The sequence below is a fragment of the Aedes albopictus genome, chromosome 1 (assembly GCF_035046485.1).
Source record: "Aedes albopictus strain Foshan chromosome 1, AalbF5, whole genome shotgun sequence".
In the NCBI taxonomy this organism is placed as follows: domain Eukaryota; kingdom Metazoa; phylum Arthropoda; class Insecta; order Diptera; family Culicidae; genus Aedes; species Aedes albopictus.
The window spans coordinates 27543162-27571042 of NC_085136.1; the positions used below are offsets into that span (position 1 = coordinate 27543162).

General features: G+C 45.5%; 1 protein-coding gene across 1 annotated transcript; it reads right to left on the reverse strand.

Moving 5' to 3' along the window:
- On the reverse strand, positions 1 to 27632 carry LOC109428420 (protein lava lamp). The gene is made up of 6 exons (XM_019704170.3): positions 27503 to 27632; positions 26739 to 26885; positions 24449 to 26673; positions 2339 to 9876; positions 1189 to 1488; positions 1 to 1127 (listed from the first exon to the last, which is right to left on the reverse strand). Exons 2-6 carry the CDS (start codon positions 26817 to 26819, stop codon positions 1042 to 1044), a joined length of 10230 nt encoding a protein of 3409 aa, XP_019559715.3. The 5' UTR covers positions 26820 to 26885; positions 27503 to 27632; the 3' UTR covers positions 1 to 1041.
- Between the last annotated feature and the right edge of the window lie 249 nt (positions 27633 to 27881).

The following is a 27881-nucleotide window of genomic DNA, read 5'->3' on the forward strand; positions in this document are numbered from 1 at the left end:
TTTGTAACATTTCAGACAATCTGGTTTTAATTTTCTATCTTCCATCATTCCTGACCAATAATACATACACATCGAATTTCTACGATTTAGAGTTTGGTTTTTTGGTGGCAATTTGCCTATAAAACAATCACAAAACCAGGTTAAGGTGCGATAGTTTGGTTAACTTCTTTATGTACAGAAATTAAAGGGTGATGAATTTGATCTCAGTATATATATTATTAGATTAGACAAATGCATTTTTTACAACAGAAAAACAAAACAAACTAACTTTGCTTGGGTTGAACATTGATAACACAAAAGTTTGAAAAGAAAGTACTAATAATTCCACTATCTAATGACTCGACTATCATCATCATCCTCCACTCGGTTCCAATAGAGAAATACACAAACAAATTCATCCCTGCATCGTTTTCAGTGCGTGTACGCGTGAGAATGTGGTCACACTCTGCAACAACCGATCTCCTTGCCACCAGTCTTAAGACGATCGTCGAAGACAGAAATCAATGTTTGGGAAACGGGAGTAACGAGGATCGGGGCGAGTTTAGAATTCACACTTCGGTTCAGGAAGGAGAGTATCACATTTGGCGCAAAACTATGAACGTTCTCAAAATTTAAGATTTACTATGGCTTTATGCGCTTAGATTTAATTCAAAGACTCTCATAAAACCATAATAAAGCAAAAATCGTACCTAATATGATTCTTCCTTCCAAAAGAGCAAATCAATAAGGAGGGGTGAAGAAATTTCTGCCAAATGCGGAAAAAGTGCTTCACCGAACTTCGTTCGGGGTCATCGTCCTTGTCGACGTCGTCGGTTATTATCGGTCATTCGTTCGCTATTACGGAATAATAATGTGTAACTGTTCTTGTACCGGCTTGGATTGGCATATTTTCCAATAGTGTGTCTGTGCTGGTTTAAAATCGGTTTCTACTATATACTGCCACGCATTTTGAAATATGGCGCAGTGACTTAGAGCTATTTGAACCACACCCCCAAATGTAGGCTGGTGCTAGGAATCATCTTGAGATCGACCAGAACGAGTTTAGGAATCGGATTTCTTACCCAGTATCCAGTTGATCAGTACGGATGAGGCGCTTTGTGGTTGCTGAGGCGACGATTCGGTTTGAGCTGTTCGAAGAGAAAAACATATTAAAATACAAAATTTGAGTTACCGCGCAGACAGACTCACAGATGTTGGTTCCGGCAATTTTGGCTGCCGCCTCCAGGGGCATGTTGGCCAGATCACGCTGTATCAGCGTCATCTGCCGGTGGCGCTCTTCCCGTTCCTCTTGCACGCGCTTGTCCCGTCCGTGATCGATTGCGTGCAACTCCGACAGCTTGCTGCTCAGGTCCGACACCTGGCTAACCTGGATGGTCGCTGGTGTTCCTGTCGTTGCGGCACTGATGCCCGACTCCTGGACGATCTGCTGTAGGGACTTTTCCGGGGTTGTCGTTTTCGATACGTCACTGGCCGAATCGCCGGATGGCTCTGTTTAATAGAAATCGACATTATATATCAAAGGAAATTTAATTAAAGCCTTCGAGCTTTTCGGGGAAAGCCTTCGAACTTTTCGGGGAAAGTCTTCGAGCTTTTCGGGGAAAGCCTTCGAGCTTTTCGGGGAAAGCCTTCGAGCTTTTCGGGGAAAGCCTTCGAGCTTTTCGGGGAAAGCCTTCGAGCTTTTCGGGGAAAGCCTTCGAGCTTTTCGGGGAAAGCCTTCGAGCTTTTCGGGGAAAGCCTTCGAGCTTTTCGGGGAAAGCCTTCGAGCTTTTCGGGGAAAGCCTTCGAGCTTTTCGGGGAAAGCCTTCGAGCTTTTCGGGGAAAGCCTTCGAGCTTTTCGGGGAAAGCCTTCGAGCTTTTCGGGGAAAGCCTTCGAGCTTTTCGGGGAAAGCCTTCGAGCTTTTCGGGGAAAGCCTTCGAGCTTTTCGGGGAAAGCCTTCGAGCTTTTCGGGGAAAGCCTTCGAGCTTTTCGGGGAAAGCCTTCGAGCTTTTCGGGGAAAGCCTTCGAGCTTTTCGGGGAAAGCCTTCGAGCTTTTCGGGGAAAGCCTTCGAGCTTTTCGGGGAAAGCCTTCGAGCTTTTCGGGGAAAGCCTTCGAGCTTTTCGGGGAAAGCCTTCGAGCTTTTCGGGGAAAGCCTTCGAGCTTTTCGGGGAAAGCCTTCGAGCTTTTCGGGGAAAGCCTTCGAGCTTTTCGGGGAAAGCCTTCGAGCTTTTCGGGGAAAGCCTTCGAGCGTTTCGGGGAAACCCATCCAGCTTTTCGGGAAAAGCCTTCGAAAACTTTTGGGAGAAGCCATTGAGCGTTTCCCTAAAACACTTGAAAGTGCCTCAAGCTATCTCACTTACCTCCAGGTGCCGTGGTCAGCTTCCGCTTGAACTCCTCGTGCTGCCTCAAGGCATTCGACAGCCTCAACTGCAAAGAGTCCCGCTCCGTCAGCAGATTGCGCAACTCCAGTTCCAACTCCTCACATCGCATATCCCGCTGGTAGATCATGTAGAGCGCCAGCTCGAGCTCCGATCGCGGAACCTTGTCGCCATCCTGCGCCGCTTGTTGAGGCCTTGGCTCACTGGTTACCATATTGCTGGCATGCTTCACCGCGAACGGATCCACTTGCGCAGCCAAGCGTGCATACTCGGCACTTCGGATCGCCAGTTGCTCCTTCAGCGTCACGATTTCCAGTTCCTGCGCTTCTAGAGCTGCCTTCATGTTCTGCATTGCTGCCGGTTGTTCCGAACTGCTTGGCGTTGAGCTGCCACCGTCTCCCTGTAACCGTTCGATTTCTTCCCGCAAGCTCTTCTCAATTACGGAAAACTCTGCTTCTCGCATGTCCACATGTTGCTTCCAGCTCTCGGCCACTTGCGCACCTCGCTCCTCAACAACGTGCGACCAGTGTGCGTCCCTTTGCTCAAGCGTTATCCGGTAGTTTGCCTCCAACTCGCTACGCTCTCTACTTAGCTTCTTGATCTGTTTTCGAAGCTCTTCTTCACTCTTCGCTGCCGTAGGTGTAGACTGCTCAGAACTGCTTGCGCTTTCGCCACTTGCTTCGCTTGCTTGCTTCAACAACTCCAACGACGTTTTCAAGGCTTCAATTTCAATATTCTTCGCATCAAGCTCCAGGACCGTGCTCTTCATACGATCTTCCAGTTCTAAACTTCGCAACACCTGATCATTCAGAACTTGGAGCTCCTGCTCCATTTGTTGCTTCTCTTCCTGTAACTCTCGATTAAGCTTCTCCAGCTCCGCGGTCCGCGGATGGTTTTTCTCTTCTGGTCTGCTGGATGCAAGTTCCTTGGTGATCTGAAGTGTAAGGTTATGTTCCATCTCTTGGCGATCAGCTTGTAGCTGTTGCACTCGAGACTTTAACGCTGAGATCTCTTGATTCTTCACGAGGATTTCTTGAACCAGTGATTGGGTTTGATCTTCCTTTGCTTGCTGCTCGATTCGCTCGCTTAGATGGACAATCTCCGCTTCCTTGTACTGCAGCTGCGCACTCAGCTGCTGCAGTTGTTCCTGAAGCTTTGCCTCATGGTCTGTTGATTGGAACAAGCTTTCAGTACGCATCTTCTCGATCTGTTGCGTCAATTCGGTGTTCTTGCTCATCAGTTGCTTCAGACGTGTGCTCAAATCCTCAGTTTCTTGTGACTTCTGTTGATTCAAGCTCTCCAGGTTGGTCTTAATGGTTTGAGAATCCTGCGAGAGTAGGTCGATTTTCTCGATGAGCTCCTGAATTTCCCGATCCTTTTGCTGCACTCGCTTTTCCAGAATTTCGACGTTGGCTTTCTCTTCGTCTAGCAACGCTTGGAGTTCCTCGTTATCTACCTTAAGGTCTTGAACTTCTCTCTCTAGCTCTTGTACTCGGACATTCGTGGGACCTGCTTCAGATTGTGATTGAACTTGTTCCGCCACTTTGCTCTCTTTCTGTTCACTTTCATCGCCCCAATCTTCCAGCTGCTGGAGCTTCGTGTTTAGCTCCTTGATCTTGGCCACTTGGATTTCCATCTGGATGTCTTGTCGTTCCTTCATTTCGGTAAACCGTTCGTTAGCGGCTACCAAAACGTCGATCCTCTTCAGAAGTGAATCTTTCTCCAGTGCTTCCTTCTCGCGTTCAGTTTGAACTTCGCTCAACTTTCCTTCCAGCGTCTTGATTTGTGTGTTGAGTTCCTCCTGAATGGCCAGATCCAATTCACTGGTTTCCATCGAAGCCGATCGCCGTTGCAAGCTCTCGCTCTTGGTCTTGTACTCCTTGAGCTTCTTCAGAAGTTTTCCCGATTTCACCTTCAGTTCGACAATCTCCTGCAACAGTCGCTCCTTTTCCATCTCCAGCTGTCGAATGTAGTCGTCCTTTTCGCTGATGCGACGTTCCAGTGCGACACTCGAAGTTTGCTGATGTTTCTCTTCCAGTGCAGCTTCCTCGGCTCCCCAGCAGTCGTCCTCCAGTTGGATGGCGGACGAAGACGGTTCCACCTCGAACGCTTTCTTAGGTGTGATGATTTCTTCAAAAACGCCTGCGGCTGGAGGATGTTGCCCGTGCAGACCATCAAAGAAAGCAGCGGTCGAAGGCGGGTGCTGCTCTCGGCTGGCTAGTTGTTCCTCCAGATCGGCGACTCGCGTTTCCTGTTCGGTCAGCGTGTGACAAACCCGCTTGATGCGATCGGCCTTCTCGTCGACCTCTTGTCTAAGCGAAGCGTTCTGCGCTTTGAGGATGTCAAGTTCGTCCTGAAGTTGTAGGTAGGCGTCGCGGTCTTGTTCAAGAGATTGATTCCGCTGTGTCAGCTGATTCAGTTCGTCTTTCAGCTTCTTCTGCTCCTCTTGGCTTTGGCTGTTGAATTCGTTTTGTTGATTGCGCAAAGCTTCTACCTCGGTTTGGTGTGACGCTAGGACAGTGTTCAGCTGAACTTCCAGCTGGGCATTGCGTTCTTGTAGTTGGCTCAGCTCTTGCTTTAATTGCTCTACAGTTGCCTGTATTTCGGAATGTTTTTCGGTTTGTTCACACAGTTGCTTCATCTGCTGTTCATTTTGTTGACGCAGATTCAGCAATTCACTTTGATCAAGGCTTTCTATTACTCCAGCAGAACGTTGCGAAGTTGCCGTCGTTGTGGCCACCATCGGCTTCTCCACAGACCAATCTTCCTGATCTTCTGAAGCGCTTGGAGTGCACAGGTAGGCCTTTTTTGGTACGACCAGATCTTCGAATACTGGTCCATGGGAACTTGAATCGGCGAAAAACGAGGATACCGAAGGTGTAACAACGGCGGATTCCTTATTGTGCAGCTGTTCTTCCAACTGACAGACCTTCAGCTGTTCCTCCTGTAACGTCTGCGCCACGTTCTTAAGCTTGCTGTTTGCTTCATCGAGTTCGTAGCTCAGTGAAGCATTCTGCGCACGCAGGATATCGATTTCATCCTTCAGCTGAAGGAATTCATCAGTTTTTTCGGCCAGAGCGGCCATTTTGCTTTCAATTTCGGACTGATGCGAGGCCGTTACGGAATGTAGATGAGCTTCCAACTCAGCGTAACGTTGCTGAAGTTGGCTTAGATTCAGTTGCAGTTGCTCCGCCGTTGATTGTGCCTTGGCGTACTGCTGAACTGCTTCGTGCAACTTCTCGTCTTGCTCGCGAAGTTGCTTGAGCTGTAGGTCGCTTTGCTCACGGAGGTTCTCCAACTCCCGATCATCCACTTTGTTCACGAAGCCAACGGCATGCTGAGAGGTTGCCGCCGTGGACACTACAGCAGGTTCTTCCACTGACCATTCTTCATGGTCTTCCGATGCACTAGGCGTACATAAATAGGCCTTTTTCGGAACGATCAGATCCTCGAATACCGGACCTTGAGAAGACGAATCTGCGAAAAATGACGAAACGGAAGGTGCTGCGACTGCTGTTTCTTTGTTGTGCAGCTGTTCTTCCAATTGACTGAGCTTAACCTGCTCTTCTAGTAGCGACTGCGCTACTTCCTTCAGTCTCGTTGCTTTTTCCGTTACTTCTTGATTCAAGGTGGCGTTCTGCGCTCGCAAAACATCGACCTCGTCTTTCACTTGACTGAATTCACTTTCACGATCCGCGAACGACGCCAACTTGCCTTGCAACTCCCGGATTTCCCGAGAAGCAGCTTCGTTCCGTGATTTCAGATCTTCAATTTCGTTGCGAAGAGCCTGAAGCTCGTTGGAATCCTGAACAACGGATAAGGTTTCTTGCTGTGGAAGTACTTGCGGTGCAGGGACAGGTTCGTCCCAACCCCAGTTATCGCCGGCCGTGTCGAACAATGTCACAGCACTAGACTCGCTTGGAGCGCCAAAGAATTGTGATGTGCTGAACTTAGGAACAGCTTCAATCTCTTGAACCGGTTTCTGGACCGGAACTGTTTGGAACAATTGCCTGCTCATCTGTTCGAGTTCAGAGCTTTTCTGCGCCAGTTGTGTTTCCAAAGCTTCACTGTTCTGCACGGTTTGTTGAAGTAATTGCAGCTGCTTTCTCAACTCCTCGAGACTTCCATCAGCCAAATCCTTCTCGATCTGCAGCTCTTGTATCCTCGAATCCTTCCAAGTGGCGTCATTTTCCAAGTCTCGAATTCTCTCTTCCAAAGCGGACGTTGATCTTTCTGCACTTGCCTGCAAGCTCGAGAAAGGATCGTCCACCGGGCCGCTGGCAGCCATCTGAAGTTGAAGAATCTTCTGCTGCAGTTGAGCGACTTCAGCTTCCTTCTTGTCGAGTCGTTCCTTCAGCTTCGCCATCTCGTTCTGTACAGACACTTGATCGTCGGTCTGATTCTGACTCAACTGCGTTCGTATAGCTTCCATATCGGCGATCTGCTGCTTCAGAGCATTGATTTCGAACTGATGGTTCTGCGCCAGGGTGTCGCATTGTGCCCTCAAATTCTCCAACTCTGTCTGGTCTTGCACTATCTGCATGCGCAGTTCCTGCAGTTCGGTGCTGTCCTGATTGAGACTCTCATTCTGCATCTTCAACCACGTAGTCTCCTTCTCCAAATCCGATCGCTGTTGCTCCAGCGAGTTTCCGTTCTCCTGTAAACGGACCACTTCGTCCTGCAAGTCCGAATTGCGATCTCGTGTGCGCTCTAGGTTCTCCTGTAGCTGCTTACGCTCATCCTCGATCTTCGACAGTTGGTTGGTTAGTTCGTACTCTAGCTGATCGATCTCGGAGTCTTTCTCCAAAACCTTGGCTTCTGATTCAGACACCACTCGTTTGACTTCCGCTTGAAGCGCCGCTACCTCCTGTGATAGATTGTAGTTCTCGTTCTCCAGCTCGGATGCGCGCTTGGAATTTTCTTCGAACGCGTTCAGCTGCGACTCCAGTTGATTTAGCTTTGACTGAAGCTGATCCTTCTGGTATTCCACGTCCCGAAGTTTGCTTCCCAGCTCCAGAAGTTCCTCTTCCTTCTCCTTCAGCTTGCCTTCAACTGCTTCATCGTGCTGTGACAGATTCGCCAGACGCTGCATCAGCTCATCTTCATGCTGCATGAATTCCTGCTGCTTTTCATCCAGTTTCGCGCCCAGCAGCTTCTTCTGCCGCTCCAGTGAATTTCTTCGTTCTTCCACTAACGATATTCCTTGTTCCAGCTTGACAATCTTATTCTTAAGTTTCTTGTTCTCGTCTTCGCTGATCTCCAAATCCACCTCCAACTTACGCAATTTCTCCGCTCCTTGGCATACTTCCTCTTCCAGCGACTGACACCGTTCGACCTGAATCTTCATCTCCGCGTTCAGCTCCTCCTTGTCCGCCTTCAGCCTTCCGATCAGCATTGTCTGATTGTGGAAGTCCTCCAGCTTGCTCTGCGCCATCTTGATCTCGTCCTGAAGGTAGGACGTCTTCCTCTCATGCTCTTGCAACCGTTGGATCTCTTTGTTCTTCTCCTTGATGATTGCCTTGCACTTTTCGATTTTCACATTCTTCGACGCGTCGTCGGCCCGAACCGCCTCCAATTCCTTCTGCAGCTCAGCCAGTCGATTATCCGTTTCCTGCTGCTTCCCTTCCATCTCCTTCAGCTGATTTTCCACAGATTGTAGTCGTTTCTTCAGCTCCGTAGATTCATGCTGAGCCGCCTGTTTGTCCGTTTCCAAATTGTACTTGAGCTGAAGCAACTTGTGCAGCTCGTTGTTCAGATGGTGCATCTTTTGCGACAGCTGTTCGTTCTCTTCCTTGAGATCTTCAGCGGATAATCCCGCCGATCCTGACTTTCTCAACTCTTCCAGCTCTTGCTGATGAGCGGTAAGTTTTTCTTCCAGTTCTTGACATTGGCTATTCTTCTTCTTGAGGTTGGCTGCAAACTTCTTTAGTTTCTCTAGTAGTTCCTTATTTTTGACATCTAGATTTTGATTCTTCTCTTTGAGCTCATTAAGCTGGGTTTCGTCCACAACTGGAGCTGGCATTGAGAGTGCTTCCTCTAATTTAGATCGCATGTCTTCTATCGTTTTATTGGCCATTGTAAGCTTCTCGTACTGCATTTGGATCTCATCCTTCTTCGATTCTAGAAGTTCCTGAAGGTACTGGACTTCGTCTTCCTTCTCAATGATTTTGTTTGCATTATCTTCCATCGTCTTGTACAGCTCGATAATTTGGTTGTTGAGTGCATCGATGGTTTCCTGCTTGTGCTCGATTTCATCGGATTGTTTCTGCGTCAACGATTTCAGCTCATCCAGTTGCTGCTGCATGTCCTTCGAATACTTCTCACTCACTTCAAGTAGCTCCCGGTTCAACCCGGCCAGTTGATCCGCCATCTGCTGTGCTTGATTTTCGTAGCCTTGGATCTCCTTCAGTTTGCCCGCTATCTCGTTCTCATGTTCTTGATACGTCTCGATCAGCTGTTGCTTCTGTTCGGCTACCAACTCTTTCAGAATGTTAATCTCCTTAGTTGCTGTCACCAACTTCGCTTGAGCTTCCTCCATTTCCCCAGCTTTCCTCACACCCAACGATTCCAGTTCCTTCTTGAGCTCCCTGATTTCGTCGTTTCTGCTATTCAGCTCCACCTTCAACAGTTCCGGTTCTTCGTCCGAAGACTTCTCTGCCAACGCCTCCATCTCATGCTTTAGTTCGTCAACTTCCTCGCTCTTTCTCTCCAGTTCTTCCCTGAGCTGATCGATTTGCTCTACCTTCTCAATCTGTGCATGCGTCATCTCCATAATTTGCGCCTTCAACGCGTTGACTTCTTCGCTTCGATCAACCGCCGGCAATCGCTGCACCTTATCCTTCAGCTGCTCGATCTCCGCCTTCATCGCTTCACACTCCGACACGTTCCTGTAGTACTCTTCCAGCAAGTTGTTCGCCATCTTTTGCAGGTTTTTCGCATCCGATGACAGCTTCTTCGAAATCTGCAGTTTCTTGGTCTTGTCCTTGTTCTTGTTGTAGTTGGCGACTTCGTTGTCCACCGAGCGTAGCGCCTGTTCGAAGGAATCCTTATCGATCACTGCCGCCGCCTTCGAAGGCGTACTTTGAGTCGAACTGGGACTGCTCGTTTCACTTTCTAGCTTGACCTTCAACGACTTCGCCGCTTCCAGTTCCTCCACTAGTCCGGCCTTCTCCTGCTCTGCTTTGGTAAGCGAAGCCTTCAGTTCCTTCTCAGTCGCTTCAAGAGCGACGTGCCTCTGCAGAAGATCCTGATGTTCCTCCCGCAGATGCTCCAGCTCTTCGATGTGGCCCTGGTTTTCCACTGTTAGGGCTTCCAGCTTCTCCAGAACTTCGCGCCGTTCGTTGGTGAACAGTTCGATCTTGTGCATCAACTCGCTGCTCTCCTCGCGTAGCTTCACCAGGCTCGAGTTGAGGTCTTCGCCTTCGCTGTCGCCGCCGGTCGTCGGCTCGTTGTCGCGGCGCTCCTGCAGCAAATGTCCATCGTCGTCATCGTCGTCTTCATCGTCGTTTGAAGGGCGATCTCTGCGAACAAAGGAAGGCGAATCGAGAGGGGTTATTGTGAAGATTTATAGTGGAAAAAATGAATGGCGATGAAATACCCGAAATCAGAACCAGAACTGGGAAGGAAACGTTCTAGATGAGTAACATTTCTGTAAGTGTTCAAAAACTAGAAAATGATAGCAAAGTTGAGTCCAAGGATGTGGAGACCGTCACATGTCACGCAAGAGTATGGTGCAATAATGTAGTGTTTGTCAAAAAAAAATGTCCATAACTGTACCTGTAGATGATAGTCTGTTTCATGTTTTTTGGTGATTGTTTGATGCTTAAGTTAACTAAATTTAATTATGATTTGATAAATTCTTTAAGCTGTCTAACGGGTTACCGTGTTGGATGAGATTCGGTCATGATTTTGGATAGCAACCTGAAACACAGACCAAAGTATCTAGTTAGGGATGAAATCTATTGCAAAAGAGAAAATAAACGTTTAGATTTTCAATTTCTTAAGGACAGGCTAGCTAGAAACCCAAAATGGCCGCCACAATGGCCGACTTTTGCCCCAACTAACGATTTTAAGCGCACAAATCTCAAGAAAAGCAAAACCAGCGCATCTGATCTTATTTTAAGCTTATTACAAATGAGCAACAACAAAATAAAAATTGCATTTTTGTTCGAAGCTTTATGAGATTTGTGTTTTCTAAGGTCTGGTGGACAAAACGGGATTTGTCCTGGATAATGTTTATGCTCACAAAGTGCTTGGTTATTTGGTTTCCGATTGGCTCATACCACTTCTCGGACGATGATTGATCCAGCAGCTCCCTCATCAACGTCCTTCATTTACTTCTGTAATCAGAGCAACTCTTGGCAGGCCTCGGCTACGGAAACATATTCTTCCGCCTGTGATTGGAATTGTTGTTATTCGGCAGCCCCGGAAATTGGTCCACCTAAGTGAAAGAAGAACACCTTGTTCGATTTGTGATCTTGATGATAACCGACCCAGTTAGCACCAACGTGTGCTTTCAGTTGTCCAGCTGCCCAAAACCGATCACCGGACTTGGAATTTTCACGGAAAAATCTTCTAGTATGCGTTGAACTCACTGGAACTCCTGGAAGCATTCAGTTAGTGCGACATACTCGGCCTCTGTCCTACTCAGAGTCACACACGTCTGCTTTCTGGCATTCCAGCTGTTTGATCCTCCGGCAAACCGAAACACGAGTTAGAAGTTGATTTTCTGTTGCTTGTATCGCCGGCCTAGTCAGCATCAACGTAGATATGCAACGGAGAGCCATTCACACCCTAGTGGTGGGTCGTAGTCTATCGTCACCTTGAGATACTCTTTTGGCTTCAATCCAGTCGGCTTGAGAAGGATTGCTTGTCTTTCTTCCCAGGATAGACACCATTACAGCAATATCCGGGCGAGTGTTGACGGCTACATACAAGAACCCATCGATCAGACTTGCGTACTGATGGTTGTTCAGCAAGTTATCTGACTCTTCAGTGTAAAACAAATTCTGTACGGATGCTCAAAAATATGTATAATACAGATAAATTCCTGCCGTAAAGGCTGATGTGAACGTGTCTACGAACCCGGTTGCAGGAACATCAACGACCCTATGTGCTAGCACCGGGAACTCTACGAAGCATACTCTGCTCTCGACTGCCGTTGTTCTAGTCGACGGCTTGTGCAGCACTCTATACCTATGCCGAGTGCTCCTCGATTCTGCGTCCCAGATGATTTTCATCACGAAGCGATTCGCGAACCTTCTTTCCTTGAAAACGGTACCGACTGACTTCACAGTTAGTGGTCTGATCTGAACGGCAACAAAACTCGGATCTGCCGTACGCTGTGCACCACGATCAGATCCTGTCACACAGACTTCGTCGCTGACATGGATCTGCTAGTGACCCCCCGAATAACCGGTGACCTGCCGGTCACATCTTTTGACGTTTCGGAATGGCCCATCTCAGCCGAGCAACTACTGGCCGATCCGACGTTCAACCATCGTGGACGTGTCGTTATGCTTATCGGCGCCGAATTGTTTTGGAAGCTGCTGGCAGATGGCCAATACGAACTTGGTCCGAACCTACCAATTCTCAAGAATACCAAACTCGGATGGATTGCAGGAGGAACGATTGCCACCGACACGCGGGTCATCGCTCGAACCTTCTGCCAAACTACCGACAACGAACCGACGAAGAACTCGGAAATTCACGAGATGGCGCTGAAACGCTTTCTGAATCAGGAACGTAAGTTGGACCACCAATCGGCACTCAAGGAACAGTACTCAGATTTCATCCGCGAGTACGAACGACTCGGGTACATGAAAAAAGTGCAAGAAGAATCGAACAAGCAGCCGGGATCGGTGTACTACTTGCCACACCACTGCATCCTGGGACCTACCAGCATAACGACCAAACTGAGAGTCGTTTTCGATGGATCCGCTAAAACGACGACGGGTGTTTCTATGAAAGAATTCTGCTACGTTTCCGAAGGTTTCGATACGTGTTCACGCTGGACATTCCACAAATGTTTCGTCAAGTTGGTGTCGATCAACAAGATACCAAGTTCCAACGCATCTTCTGGAGGTACGACAGAAACGACTTTCTCGCCGTTCGAGAGCTGCAGACTGTTACGTATGGTCTGGGCCCTTTACCGTTTCAAGCAACTATGTCGCTGAAGCAAGCTGCTGCTGACGTCTCAGCTGCTGACCACCAGGAAGAATTTCCGGATTCCGCCAAGGTAATCGAAAAGGAGACATACAGGGGATGGCCAGAATGTTTGGGATAGGCAACTTTTTTTCTCCCACAAAAAAATTCAGCATGCTGTAACTTTTCATAGACTGCATAAAAAAATCTCAAATTTTGACTGTTTGTCAACCTATTATATGTGCATCATTGGTGAAAATTTGATTAATTTTTCGTGGAGTTGGAGCCGTTTGGGTAAAACACTATTATTTAAACAACTAATTTTTGAACTGTCATATCTCGGAAACCAGTTAACCGAATTGAATGAATTTTATAACGTTTATCAACAACTAGCTGTCCCGGCAAACGTTGTGTTGCCATTTTTGGTTGTGGCAGTTTGACAACTGTTGGGTTCATTGCAGCACGGCACTCTAGATCGGTTTTGTTGCGATCGTGTTGATTTTATTCCCAATTCCTGCAAATTTCGGTAGTTTCTCATTTTCTCTTCATTGAAGTTGATTTTCTTATCTTTTTATGCATATAAACACAGCCATCATGAATACGAATCGAACCGTGCAAGAGTCATGCTGATTGGTATACCCGTTCGTGAGTTTTGTTGCCTCAAAAGAACTTCAAACTCATTTTTATATATCAACAATATATTGATACTTAATACGACGTTTTAAAATGTAATATTTTCTCACGGCGAATTAAGTTATACCGGATTGAAATTTTTACCCATATAGAGGAAAATAACTCAAATTTACAATACCACACAAAAATTACTAAATGTGTTCTTCCTTCAATCTAAATAGGCTCTAATATATCTGATTAGAGATAACTTGAGAACAGAAGTGGAAAATCTTTGGATATCAACACTAAAATTTATTGACATTGATGTAAAAAAATTACATTTTTTCGAGAAAAATCCAAAAAGTGTCAATCCATGATAACTTTTTTCAACGTTCAAAAAGTTCCTATGTTTTAATAGTTTGTGAAGCATTTACATATTGTTAGTGTACGTTCAAAATTTCATTCAATTCTGTTCACTGGTTTTCGAGATATGACACCTCAAAAATGAGTTGTTTGAAACATAGTGTTTTACCTGAACGGTTCTAACTTTGCGAAATATTAATCAATCGAGCCCAAATTTGTACCAATGATGCACACATAATAGGTTGACAAACAGTCAAAATTTGAGATTGTTTGATGCGCTCTATGAAAAGTTATAGCTTGTTGAACTTTTTTGTGAGAGAAAAAAAAGCTGCCTATCCCAAACATTTTGGCCATCCCCTGTATATGGACGATGCTTTGACGGGAGCCGATACGCTAAATGAAGCATGCCAGTTGCAACCAGAAGTCACGGGTCTACTGGAGAAAGGCTGCTTCGGTGCTCACAAGTGGTGTGCCAACCACTCCCAAATCCTACAAGATATACCTGAACCTCCTTCGTGGTTAGTGACAACAACTTGAAAGTGATCGTAAAGACTTTGGGCGTAGTCTGGAACCCAACGAAAGACTGGTTCTCTGTGTCGGTGTCTGATTGTGAAAACATGGACGGAATCACACGTAGAAAACTTCTCAGCTAGTTAGCCAAGATATTTGATCCGCTGGGCTTTTTCGGTCCGACAGCGAAGCTGATCCTACGAGAAATTGGCGAGTTGCAGATTGATTGGGACGATCCAGTCCCTGTCGAGATCAGTTCCAAGTGGCGGAATTTCATAACCGAGATGCTAGTCCTGAACGAGGTGGATCAATTGGAATGGTGCGGCTAAACTTGAGCTTCACGGACGCCTCCGACTTGGCATACGGAGCGTGCCTCTACGTACGTGCAGTTTTTCCAGACGACTCAGCCGAAATGCGGTTAATCTGCAGCAAATCTCGCATTCTGCCGAAGAAGAAGGCGAGAAATAAGGTCATCACGACCCCGCGTGCCGAGCTGCTGGCGGCTGTACTGCACGCTCGTCTGACCGTCAAAGTGATGGATGGAGTGACTCCAAAATTGTACTGGCATGGATCAAAAAACCCCCGCATCTGTTACATACCTACCTACGTCTCGAATCAAGTAATCGAAATACAAAAGCTGGGCCCGAGCTCCAGCTGAGGTTACATTCCCACTCACGAGAACCCCACCGACTTGATATCCCGGGGAGAACAGCCGAAAAAATTGGGCGAATCCAAGATGTGGTGTACTGGTCCACCCACATTCAGCAACTCAATCGTTGATACCGTTGATACGACGAAGGGAGCTGAAATTCCGGACGAAGAACTGCCGGAAATGCAAACGATCGTAGTACTGGCTGTGACTGCTGCTGCCGAACGAATGCCGATTTTTGACAAGGTGAGCTGTTTCATGAAGATTGTACGTTACACGGCCTACTTGGTGCGGTTCGTGACGTACATCATGTCCGAAGAACGTGGTAAAAGGTCCGCTCACCGCCGAAGAAACACAAAGGGCAACGCTTGTGGTAGTGCGCTTGGTGCAACACGAAACGTTTCAGCCGGAAATTCGAGCACTAAAAACGGTGCCGACACTAGGAATCTACTCAACGGATTGCAGGCGTTCGTAGACCCCGAGGACGGTTTTTGCCTTTCTCGTACACTAAGTGTACTGGAAAGGCTATATGTTCACTCCAAAAACGACTTTTTGATAGAAGGCTCGGAGGGTCAAGTCACATATACCAATCAACTCAGCTCGACGAATTGAGGTGATGTCTGTGTGTGTGTATGTGTGTGTGTGTACAAATAAACTCACATCACTTTTTGGCAGTAAACCTCAACCGATTTTAATGACCGACGGTTCATTCGACGCGGAATCTGGTCCCATTGTTTCCTATTGAAAATGGTTCGGATCGGTCCAGCCGTTCCGGAGATATGGCCATTTACGTGTTCCGGACCAGTACCCTTGAAAGGGGCCATACATAAAAATGTAACAAACACATACATGCGACACATCAAACTGCGGCATTTTGGATAACCTGATGAACAGTCAGCAAGAAAACAGTTTCAGACCATATCTGAACCGGTAGTGTTCCGGAACCGGTTCCGGGAGTCCCACCGGAAGTGGCCAAATATAAAAGTGAACCAAATCCATGCATGCGACATATCAAATTGCGGCATTTTAGATGACCTGATGAACAATCAGCAAGAAAACAGTCTCAGACCATATCTGAACCGGTAGTGTTCCGGAACCGGTTCCGGGAGTCCCACAGGAAGTGGCCAAATATAAAAGTGAACCAAATCCATGCATGCGACACATCAAATTGCGGCATTTTGGATAACCTGATGAACAGTCAGCAAGAAAACAGTCTCAGACCATATCTGAACCGGTAGTGTTCCGGAACCGGTTCCGGGAGTCCCACCGGAAGTGGCCAAATATAAAAGTGAACCAAATCCATGCATGCGATATATCAAAGCGCGACTTTTTTGATAACCCAATGAAAGGTTGGCATAAAAAAAGACTCAGACCATATCTGAACCGGCAGTGTATCGGAACCGGTTCCGGATGTCCCGCTGGAAGTGGTCATATATAAAAGTGATCCAAACCCATGCATGCGGCACATCAAACTACGGCATTTTCGATAACCTGATGAGCAGTTAGCAAGAAAACAGTCTCAGACCTTATATGAACCGGTAGTCACAGACAAACAGACGTAACACTTGCGAAATTTCCATCGACCACGCTTTTAACGATCTTTTTAAATCTTCATAGTTGTGGCTTTCACAACCAGAGGCGCGCGCATCGTTTTTCTTTGCGTTTGACGTTTCACACTAGCGCCTTCTGTTGACAATATTGCACAACTCAGTGCATCGTGAAACATTTCCACCAGGTGATGGTAGTGTAACTGGGCGATGGATTTTCACGGAAATTGTTCTGAATGTTACGTCTGTTTGTCTGTGCGGTAGTGTTTCAGAACTGGTTCCGGGTGTTCCGTCGGAAGTGGCCGTATATAAAAGTTGACAAAACTCTTGCATGCGGCAAATCAAATCACGGCTTTTTCGACAACTTGATGACCGGTTATTGAGGAAGTAGGCTAAGACCACATTATGGACTGTCAGTAGTGCCGAAACTAGTTCCCTCCGAAAGCGGCTAAATATAAAATTGAACCAAACCCATGGCTTTTTTGATAACCTAATAAACTTTAGCAAGCAAATAGGCTCAGACTATTTAAGAGACTATCGGTAGTGTTTCGCAGCCAGTTCCAGGCCGGAAGTGACACCAAACCCATGCATGCGATACCTCAAATCACGGCTTTTTAGGTAACATGATGAACAGTTGCAAGAAAATAGACGCAAGCCCTATCAGTGTGTAACGGAACTGATTACGGGTGTCCCGCCAGAAATGATCAAATGTAAAATAGAACCAATACATGCGACATATCGATGACTTATTCAGTAACAAGATAAACGGTTAACCAACAAATAATCTCAGACCATATTTGGGAGAACCGGTAGTGTTCCAGAACTGGTGACAAGACGAGTAACGCGTCGGAAGTGGCAATATATAGAAAGGAACTAAACCATAGCGGCGTTTTTGATAGTCTGATGAACGGTCAACAAGAAAATAGTCTCAGGCCACAGTAGTTCGGAATCGGTTGCGGGTGTGATTTGATAGAAGTGAACCAAAACCATGCATTCGATACAAATCGATTGAAATTTGAATGGAAAATCTACATTTTCTGCATTTTCCTCGTAGGAAGGTCAAATTTTACATGAATCGTGTTACCAATGATAATAAAATATAGCCTAAAGTGTGCTGAAATAAACATTGGCGAAGATCACACAGTGATCTGTGATTGTGAATAAAGTTAACCTTCTTCAAGCATAGCTGACGCTCACCCCGCTGCCGTAGTGGATGGAATGGGGTCACAATGACCCCAATACACGACTAGGGTTAAGGTGGTCAGGCAGTCAACTGAGAGGTCTGATCTTTTTCTGCTCTGTTTTGCTGTTGAACATAACATCGGAATATGTATCATCAATAAGTTTCGAAAATCGATGATGGCTTTGTTAAAATTGTTGCTAGTGTAAAGTGTTTTCAGGATTCAGGAACATTTTGGCTATCGTCGAAGAAAAGTTTATGAGTACATATTCGACGAGAAAGGCACTATCACCACTAGGTGGATTAATCTGGGTTTTTTTTTGAGGACGGCAACTACAGCTGCTCGCAAGCCCCAGATTACGAAGGCCTATGTAAGCTTATTTGTGTGTCTGCAGACCCGGGCCATACACCTGGAACTGGTTTCCGACCTGACGACAGATGCATTCCTTGCGGCGCTACGGCGCTTTACCACCCGACGTGGGAATCCAAAATCGATGTGCTCTGACAATGCAACAAACTTCGTCGGGGCCAAAACAGAGTTGCAACTGAGAAGATAACAGATTTCTGCACTACCAAGGGAATGGAATGGTCTTTCATACCACCGCGAAGTTCCCACTTCGGCGGTAAAGGGCGAGCACGATGAAATTGCCACACAGAAAATATTGTATAACTTTTGATTGCGTTCGCCAAAATAGCTAATTTTTTTACCATGAATAGTAGGGTGGGGCGGGGCAAGATGGGTCGCGGGGCAAGATGGGTCAGTGCCATTTTCGGGCGCATTACTCATGTTTTGATTATGTTAATAATTTTGTTAGATAACCAGCATGATCCCCGTAACGTGGGTAGATCACCTTAGAATGGTGCGTTGCGGTGTAAGATCTACCAAATCAAATTTTGATCTTGATATTTACCGTATTAATAAATATTCCAAGATCAAAGTTTGATTCACTTTTTTGGTGTTTTGTAGTTTTTTTTTGTTTTAGTGCACTACTAATTAATATTTTATTTCAGCAGGATTCAGGTAAATTTATCGTATGATATGAATCATATTATAAAAATATGTAACTGTGGCGAGCGTATCACTAATATGTAGCTTATTTGACGTACGATGTTAATATTATTTTACATTTCAGATTACCAACCGAAGAAGCTAGTAATCCAACCAAGATGACGAGGACACAGGATGAATTGGGCAAACAACTGATTCGAAGCAGTCTAACAATGGTGTGCCTAAACGTTGACCAAGCGTATCCTTTGGAGTTTACCCTTCCACTAACAACAACCTAACAATCCCGTGACACCTAGGCCTGAGAGATCGTAGAGTTGTCTACATTTTTCATAGGTGTCCAAAACTAACCATCCTTTCCCATTCCTCAGCAGTCGCAAGGACGTGGCCAGGACAGTGCTCGACCATTGGAGGATTGCGTCAGTCTTGTCTAAGAGTCAGAGATTAGTCCCACATCTTTGTGCTTTGGTTCGGACGGGAAGGAGGCAACCCTCATAACAGCGGTCTAGGACTGTACCACCTACGAATTTGTGCGACTCGCTTAATGCTAATGCTAATGCTAATGCTAATTTTGTTAGATAACCAGCATGAATATACAAAAGTTTGGGGCATTGATTGAAAAATTATTCACTCTCATTGGAAATACAAAATAAAATGGTTTTTTGCCATTTTTCTTATGCGATACATTCCATATATTCTCCATATAAACGACCGCGGGGCAAGATGGGTCACCTTCAGTTTTGAACGTATTTTTGGAGCATTCAAAAGTTATTTATTTTTTATTACAAGACTATCTCATAAATGACTTCAATCAAGCGGAATAAACGCTCAAAATTATAACATAAAATTATGATAATTTTTTAGTAAAAACATCGATTTTCAAGTCGCCTCAGAACCACTCAAATCGTAAAGTTTTTTATATTCCAAATAAATTTATAAAATGTTTACTAGTAGCTCTTGCTTACTTTTTTTTTTTTTTTTTTGCTAGGTTTCTAGCTGCACTCTGAATAGAGTTGAAACCTCTACACTAGACCCGAAGATAGTAAAGAGTACGTAATCTTTCAGAAGCAGTTTGCCAGCCGTACGCGGAAAATGATATCCATTAAGACACTGTTGCCTACTGACTCAGAAAGTTACGGTAGAAGGTTGGAAAGTTTTCAATTGGTCAGTCAGTCAGCATTTGCCTATGTAGTGTTATGGTCACATGGTTTGTATTTGTCGTCTTGTTCGATTTTGTGGTATGGTTCAATATATTTTTCTTCTCGTTAAGTCAGTTGTCGTATGTTTGTTTTTTTTTTCATCGAATCAATCAAACCCTGTATGTTAAAATATAGTCGATCCTGTGCCAAATTATTTTCTTGATTTCGCTAATCGTTTTCTACTTCTCTGTGTTCATCTCTTGTGTCCTTAAATTGTCATCGGTCCAAAACCCACAGAAACATGCAACTGAACTTCTGATATTTTTCTGTTGGTGTCAAAATGCCATCTAAGAGATAAACAAAAATACGTCAAGTTGGTCAGTTGATTGCAATAAAATTTTAAAATAATAAAGATTGCTTGTCAACTATTATGTATTCGTCCTCCTACAAATACTATGAAAAATGTTCAAATTCGTTCAATTGTCCTATCGGTCCTACCTAGATGAACCATGTCATTTTCTCAAGCGTAGCCTAGAAATGTCAACCTAGTCATACACAAGTAACGTTGTTCAGTTAATAAAAAGCAGTCAGTTTTTGTCCAAAATGTCACGTCGAACGCATTGACGTCAACAATGCGTTTAAGTGTTCGCACGTTAGCTTCGAATCTATCAGCACAATTAAGTGCTGCAAATCTCCTTCCCACTATTAATTCTTCGGTCGATTTTAATTGCTTTATTTAAAGAAAATATGACCAACATTCTAAAAATTCGAAAAAGCGACTATGACATTAATGAATTACTAATCAAAATCAACCGAGAAACGTGGGAAATAGAGCCCAAACAACATTTTGAAGTCAGCTGGCTGTGAAAGGTTCCAAAACCTGTCACAAATCCTATAATACTTTTATTAGGATTTGTAACGATCATCAAAACCTTCTCAAATCCAACCGACTTGGAACTATTGCTTGGGAATAGACTCTAATGAGCCCTGGCGGATCCTCCATGTTTATCGAGCATGTCTGATGCATATGATCAGCCATACTCCATCTGCAGCAGCCGGTTCGTGATGAACCGTTGGAGGCGCATTAAAGTGTTAAAAAGGTGATATGTTTCACTAAAGAACACTACATTACAAGACTCAAAATGAAACTCCTTCACTTTAATACCGTCAACCCCTGCGAACTTGGCCAGGGACTAGTAGCTCTTGCTTACTCAGTATGGATATGGAGCATATTTGAATGCGGGACAAATCTTATATTTTGACGTTTTTCGTTGAGAAAATGTTAATTACTTAAAAGGTGACCCATCTTGCCCCGCACTTTTTTCACGGCGCAAAAACGATCACTTTTTAAAACTGCTTGTTTAACATCATATTTTGTATTTAATGAACTTTTTATCGACTTTTAGCATAGCTAACTAGTGTATTAAAGAGTAGCGGACGAATGCAAACCAATCCGATTTGTATTTACGAAGTTATGGTGATCCATCCTTATGCGACCCATCTTGCCCCGCCCCACCCTATATTATGTGTAGCTAATACCATAAAATTTTCATTAAAATCGGTTGAGTATTGGCGGAGATATCGTTGAAACAATGAAATTGCCACTTGAGAATCTTGTACAAACAAACATTTTGGAAAATATCACTTTTTTGCCGTTTCAACGCTGGCGCCAAAAATACTGAACCGATTTCAATGAAAATTTTTATGTACATAAAGTATATAACTTGATGATTTTGTGGCTATATCGGTCTCTTTCTACTCATAGTATAAGGGAGTAGAGATCAAAGTGGATAATGAAATGATAGATATGATAGAATTCGCTAGGTAGCGAACAAGTGTGAATTTTTTTATAGAAGGTGAAATTAGGCAAGTAGGCCATGTATTGAACGAATACATCGAATGCGTGAAACTTCTGCCGTGCGACCTGTGCTTTTAAACAGATCGGCTTGGTTGGTAGTTTTCATACCACCTTACCAAGACTGGCAAAAGTTTCAGGCACCCGACTGCCTAATGTATTGTTCTGTTTTCATCACAAATTCTATCGATCGGTAGCTTTTTCGGAATTCGCACTCCGTTCATAGGGGTATGTAATTTCACACTTGTTCGCTACCTAGCGAATTCTATCATATCTATCATTTCATTATCCACTTTGATCTCTACTCCCTTATACTATGAGTAGAAAGAGACCGATATAGCCACAAAATCATCAAGTTATTAATAGAATACGGTCGATAAATCAGCATATGACATAAAGTATATATGTAGAAGTAGTTTGTCAAAATTTCATTCAATTTGATCATACCGTTAAAAAGTTATAGCCATATATGTCGCACTATGTCACAATAAGCAGATGTGGTTTTTGGTATAGTGAAATTCAAACTGCTCTTACTTTGAAAGTACTCAACAAAAATGGCTGAAATTTTCACTGTAAACAGTTTAACACAACAATTTTACACTGTCAAAGTTTTATAAAAATCGGGACAGTGTTACCAGTTCTACAGTCAAAATAGTGTACGTGGAACTAAAAATGGTCAAAAAGTACCTAAAATTTACCTTGAAGCGATTTGAGTTTTGGATATTTACTAGAAAAAGTACTGAACCGATTTCGATCAAATTTTTACCACTTAATTGATACTAGTTAAGAATATCGAGTGAAATTTTCAAACGTTTTGATGAGGTAACAAAAAAGTTATAGCGTAAGTAATTTTTTGAAATGGGTGCACAAATTTTCTAAAATCTCATTTTATGATATCGACAATATATGCGCCAATACTCAACCGATTTTAATGAAAATTTTATGGTATTAGCTACACATAATATACTATTCATGGTCAAAAAATTAGCTATTTTGACGCACGCAATCAAAAGTTATACAATATTTTCTGTGTGGCAATTTCATCGTGTTCGCCCTTTATTTGGGAGGCCGGTGTGAAGCAGGTAAAACATCATCTCAAGAGGATTGTCGGCGATCGAAAGTTGTCCTACGAGGAGCTGTACACCACGCTAACTCAAATTGAGGCTGTGCTAAACTCGCGACCGTTGGTAGCCAGCTCAGATGATCCTAGCGATTATACAGCCATTACACCTGCTCACTTTCTGGTTGGGCGCGAGCTACAGTGCGTGGCTGAACCGACCTACTTGAACTGGAAGGAGAACACTCTATCGAGGTGGCAGTTGGTGCAGACGGGAGCGGGACATTTGGCATAACGTCATTTGACATAAGGTCACTTGGCATAAAGCCATTTGGCATAACGGTCATTTGGCATACTGGACATTTGGCATAATCGAAATGCACCCTTCTTTATTATGCCAAGTGTCCATTATGCCAAATGACCGTTATGCCAAATGGCTTTATGCCAAGTGACCTTATGCCAAATGACTATATGCCAAATGGCACAGACCCATGTAACCCCCCCCCCCCCCCCACACACACACACACACACACACACACACACACACACACACACACACACACACACACACACACACACACACACACACACACACACACACACACACACACACACACACACACACACACACACACACACACACACACACACACACACACACACACACACACACACACACACACACACACACACACACACACACACACACAAACATAAATTGAATTTGTCCTCATGTATTATTCTTAAAAAATTAAAGTAGTTGAGTTCCATAGTCAAGAGAATCGAGACGCGTTTTATTGCTTGGCTGCGGACAGAACTTCCCGTCGGTTTTTCCGCTCCCGTGCGTGACCCCGATCCGAAGAAGAGATTTTACAGTCCACTCGAAGCCACGAAGCATATAATTTGTCATACTTACGCAGTTGAACGTGGTAGATATTCGATTTCCGTTCAGTTAAGTGTGAAGTTTGCATTTTTTTCAGGTGCACATGAAAAAACGACTGAGAGGAGCTGCTTATGACCACAAGAATCTTTGCGAAATATCCCAGATGAAATTCCTGCAGAAACTCTAGAAGAATGCACACGGAATTTTCTCGAAGAAAGTACTGGTGAAACTTCGGAAGAAGTCCCAGGAGGAGCTCTTGCAGAAAACTCGTGAACAACTGCTCAAGAAATCCTTGAATGAACTCTAGGACAAATCCCAGGAATAACTCCAATAACTGTAGCAACTCTGGGAGAAATCATGGGAAAGAGTTCCTAGGGGAGTCCCAAGAGGAACACCGGAAGGAATCGCGGAAAATCTTCACCTGGAATCCCGAGAAAAACTCCAGTAGAAACTCCGCGCTTGACTCCGCGACAACATCTACGATATATCCTTAGAGAAACTCTGATGGAGATCTCGGGATAAATCCTGGTAGAAATCCTACGAAAATATCTTTGGGCAAAACGAAGGAGGACTCTGGGAGCTATACCGGGAAAACCTCTGGAAGAAATTTTGCTCACGTTCTCTTGTTGAACGGCTAGGTAATGTATGTTAGATGAATACTGCTATCCCTAAACAGGCCACCGTATAACATTCCTTATTCTCTCTTGCTTCGAGTAGTAAATTCATATCACCGAAAAAAGCCAATTAAAGTTAGTAATGATAAATTCATGCGGTGATTAAACCTAGTAAAGTTTTTCCAGGCAGACACCCTGCAATTACAGAAGAATGACATTTCTCAATCCAGCGTTCAAATTTGGGCCCAGAATTCTGACAGACTGAATTGCGGAACAGACTGAGGCCGATTGAGGAGTGCTAACTTTTTAGAAGGAATACTGCGAGGATTGAACTTACGATTATCACCACAAAGACCAAGTACATAATTGCTGATGATCAACGTCAGTTCGGCCGTGGTAGTGGTGATGAAATTTTGCTTGTTGGACACTTAGGGTGACATTGCACAAATACCATCCATAGCGCAGTTTATTCTAAATTAGGCATTGATGCTTATGAAACGATTGGAATAAACAAAAAAAAAAAAACAAACTCACCTGTCCACCTCGTCCACTCCACCCGGAGGCTCGGCCAGTTGCTGCTTCCGGCAAGCCTTCTCGAAGCTCTCGATCTCCTGCTTCTCCTTCGCTGTCAGCCCCTCCACGATTTCGATCGACTCCGCCGAGCTGACCTTCTCCAGACTGAGCTTCTCGATCTTATCGAGCAGTTCACAGTTCTCGACCATGTAGCGATCCAGCTTCTGCTGCAGCTCGGTCCGCTCCTCCTCCAGGCGGTGCACCTGGTTTTGGAGTCGATCCCGTTCGGCGACGCACTTTTCTAGCTGTTCTTCGGTTTCGATCGAGGACATCTGGTCGGAGATGACTGCTGTGGTGACGCCAGCTGGGGATTGGTGATCGGCTTGGTCCCGCACCTGGTCGCGGATCATCTCCAGTTGGGATTTGGTGGAGTTGAGGTCCTCGGTCATGTCGATTTTCTGCTCTTCCAGCAGTTGGATGGCCGTGGTTTGGTTGTGGCAGGTGGTTTCCAGAATTTTGATACGCTTCTCGAGTTCGGAATCCGGGAGGGAGCCGTCGTAGTTGACCAGGTGCAGCTGGAGGTTGCCCTTTTCTTCTTCGACCTCGGCCAGGCGCTGGGTGAGGGTTTGGACTTCGTCCGTTAGGCGGACCACTTCCTCGTGGACGGCGGAGGTTTTCTTGAAGGAGTCGACCTGCTTCTGGAGTTGCTTGATTTTTAGCTTGGACTTGATCATGCTCTTGTTGGCTTCGTCCAGTTGCTGTTTGAGCTTGGAGTTCTCGACTTCGGCTTCCTCCTCGGCCGATTTGGGGAAGAGGGGTTTGGGACCGGCGTTTTTAAGCTTTTCCTGGAGAACGGAGAAGTTGGCGTTCAGGACGTTCAGTTCGACGGTCTTCTCCTGGAGGTTTTCCTGGAGTTCCGCCTGCTGCTGTTTGTAGGTCTCGATTTCCTCGTTTTGGGCTTGAATGGTCGCTTCGAGGGAGCGGATCTTTTCCAGGAGGTCTTCCTCGGGAGCGGCCTTCCGGGAGAGTTCCTCTTCCAGTTCCTGGATGCGATCGAGCAGTTCCTGGTACTTCTCGTCGCTCGCGCCGAACTTGGCCTGCTCGGCTTCGGCGTCGGTGATGAAGTCGTACTTTTGGCTCTCGAGTTCGGTGATCCGGTGCTGAAGACTCTGGTTGAGCTTGTTCAGCTCGCTGATCTTGGTGCTGAAGTCCTGAACGTCTTCCAGCTTTTGCTTGAGGCTGGCGTTCTCCACCGTGAGATCATACCGGGCCGTCTCCAGAATGTTGTTCATCTCTTCCAGGTTGGAGATCTTGTTTTTTCGCTCGTCCAAATCGACTTGTAGACGATCCAGTTCCGCCTTCATGTTGGACTCAGCTTGGACAAAATTGCTCTGCATCCGGTACATCTCTTGCTTGGTGTCTTCCAGCAAGTCGACTGTATTCTTGCCCTTCAGCGATAGATTCTCCGACATCAGGGAAACGGCTTGCGTTCGAGCTTCTATGATGCACTCTTTCTCCTTCAGCGCTTCTTCAAGGTCCAAGATTTTCCTCTCCAGCCCTTGAACAACTTCATCCTTCTTTACAGCTTGCTCCTTATCGGTCAGTTCCGCTTCCAAGACCTTGACCCGACCTTCCAGGTAGTTCAATCGTTCGACATCGAAGCTGGAACTGACCCCGGATCCGACCAGCTGTGTCAAATCCGAAGTGGACTTGTTAAACTCGAACCGACCCATCTTCAGTGGCGTCATCGTCGTCAGCAGGGTCAAATCTCCGGTCGACCGGCCAAACTCCACCGATCGCTCCAACGTCTGCTGGGTACTTTCCAGCTTGTGCTTCAGCTCGATCACCCGTTCCTCCATCTCGCGCTTGTGGCTTTCCCGAGCGGCCATCTTCAGACGATTCTCCTCCATCTGCTGCCTCAGGAGATTGATCTTCTCGGTTCCGGGCGTTTCCGAGCGGGCCCGCACCGGCATCGAACTGACCGGCATCACCGGTAGGGACATGTGCTGCTGCTCTTCGTACTCCTCGCCGGTGATGTCGAAACTCTCCTCGTTGATCCGAGTGGCCATCAGTTCGTGCTGGACATCCGAACTCGAGGCCCGGCTCAGCCGGGATTTGGTCGCCTTCGTTTTGTACTGCGTCAACCGCTGGGCAATGTTCTTGACCTTTTCCTGCGCCGAGGCCGTCTTTTTCCCCTGGTCGCTCTCCGTCTTGCGGACCATTTCGCGCAACGCAGCTATCTTGGCCTAAAACAAAAACCATTAAAGTGAGTATTTTCTTATTACTCTTCAGATGATTCAGCGAAACTCACCTGCTGCTGATTGAAGTTCTCTTGCAGACTGGTCAAGTCCGGAGTCGAACCCGCCCCGCCGCCTGGATCGTATCCCGACATGTTTACTCCTCCTTCTGACTCTTTTTAATCCTTATTTGCTATAGTCACAATGGTACAAACATATTCCTAGAAAGAAACAATCCAACACATTTATCACAAGCGAACTACAATCCGGGTGGCGTAGCACCGGCCGAACCAACGTCCAAAACAACGATAAAAAAATGTGACAAGCAAATCAAAACACAACCACTCGCGGCAAGGCCTTCGTCACTCCTCCCCAAGGTCATTAAATCAAGCATCGACTTTCACTTTTTTTCTCTCCTCGCTCGATCGATCCCCCGAGCATCCGCCAGTCGTGTTTGTTGGTGTTTGGAACTCGACCGAACCAACTGAAAAAAATATTTGGTTTTCGTTCCACTTGAAATCACAGCCAAGACCCAATCGATGGAGGAGGCCACTCGAGCTGCAATAGGTACGTGTTGTGCAAAACCAAACTTGGAAAATCCTACGCAAATAATGCAATAATTCTTCAAGTTTTACACTTCGATTGCTACAGCACCGTCGCCGTGACGTCAACCATCCATTCTCGTTCGGGGAGAAGGCCGAGTCGCAACAGCTCGAACCTCTTCTTCGAACTCAAATTTCCCCGCAGGAAAACATTTTCCCGTGGAAAATTCCTATCACTCCATCCGCTCCGAACGATGATTCACATTTTCCAGCACTTTTCGGCCGGAAATACTCACTTTTAACGTCGAATATTCTACAATTTTCCGTAGTAAACGAATCCAACAAACACAGAATTACACATCATCACTTCGAATTTGGCAAGAAGTGACAGCTCTAGCCAAGGGAGGTGATGCCAGGTGAATTTATTTTGCTTTGTTGATATCCGATTTTGACAATCATATGGTCGAGGCATGGGCGTGCCGACGAGGTGGGGGCTGTGATGTGGTTGAAATCAAGGTAGAAATGTTGCACTCGAAATGTTTCGGAAAAGGGGTTGGACAGAAGGATTAATCAGCAGGATACACGGAACCGCCAAACTACCCAAAATTGAGTTCTTTTGACGCAATCCCATAGTTCGGCCCAATAAGCCAAATTTGAGTAAATCGATTAAACTCA

Coding starts and splice junctions, on each gene's coding strand:
- LOC109428420 (XM_019704170.3), bottom strand. CDS start 26,819: ATGTCGGGATACGATCCAGGCGGCGGGGCGGGTTCGACTCCGGACTTG. Junction 9,877..24,448: donor GGAGTGGACGAGGTGGACAG/GTGAGTTTGTTT, acceptor CTTTGTTCGCAG/AGATCGCCCTTCAAACGACG. Junction 1,128..1,188: donor AATTGCCGGAACCAACATCT/GTGAGTCTGTCT, acceptor CTCTTCGAACAG/CTCAAACCGAATCGTCGCCT.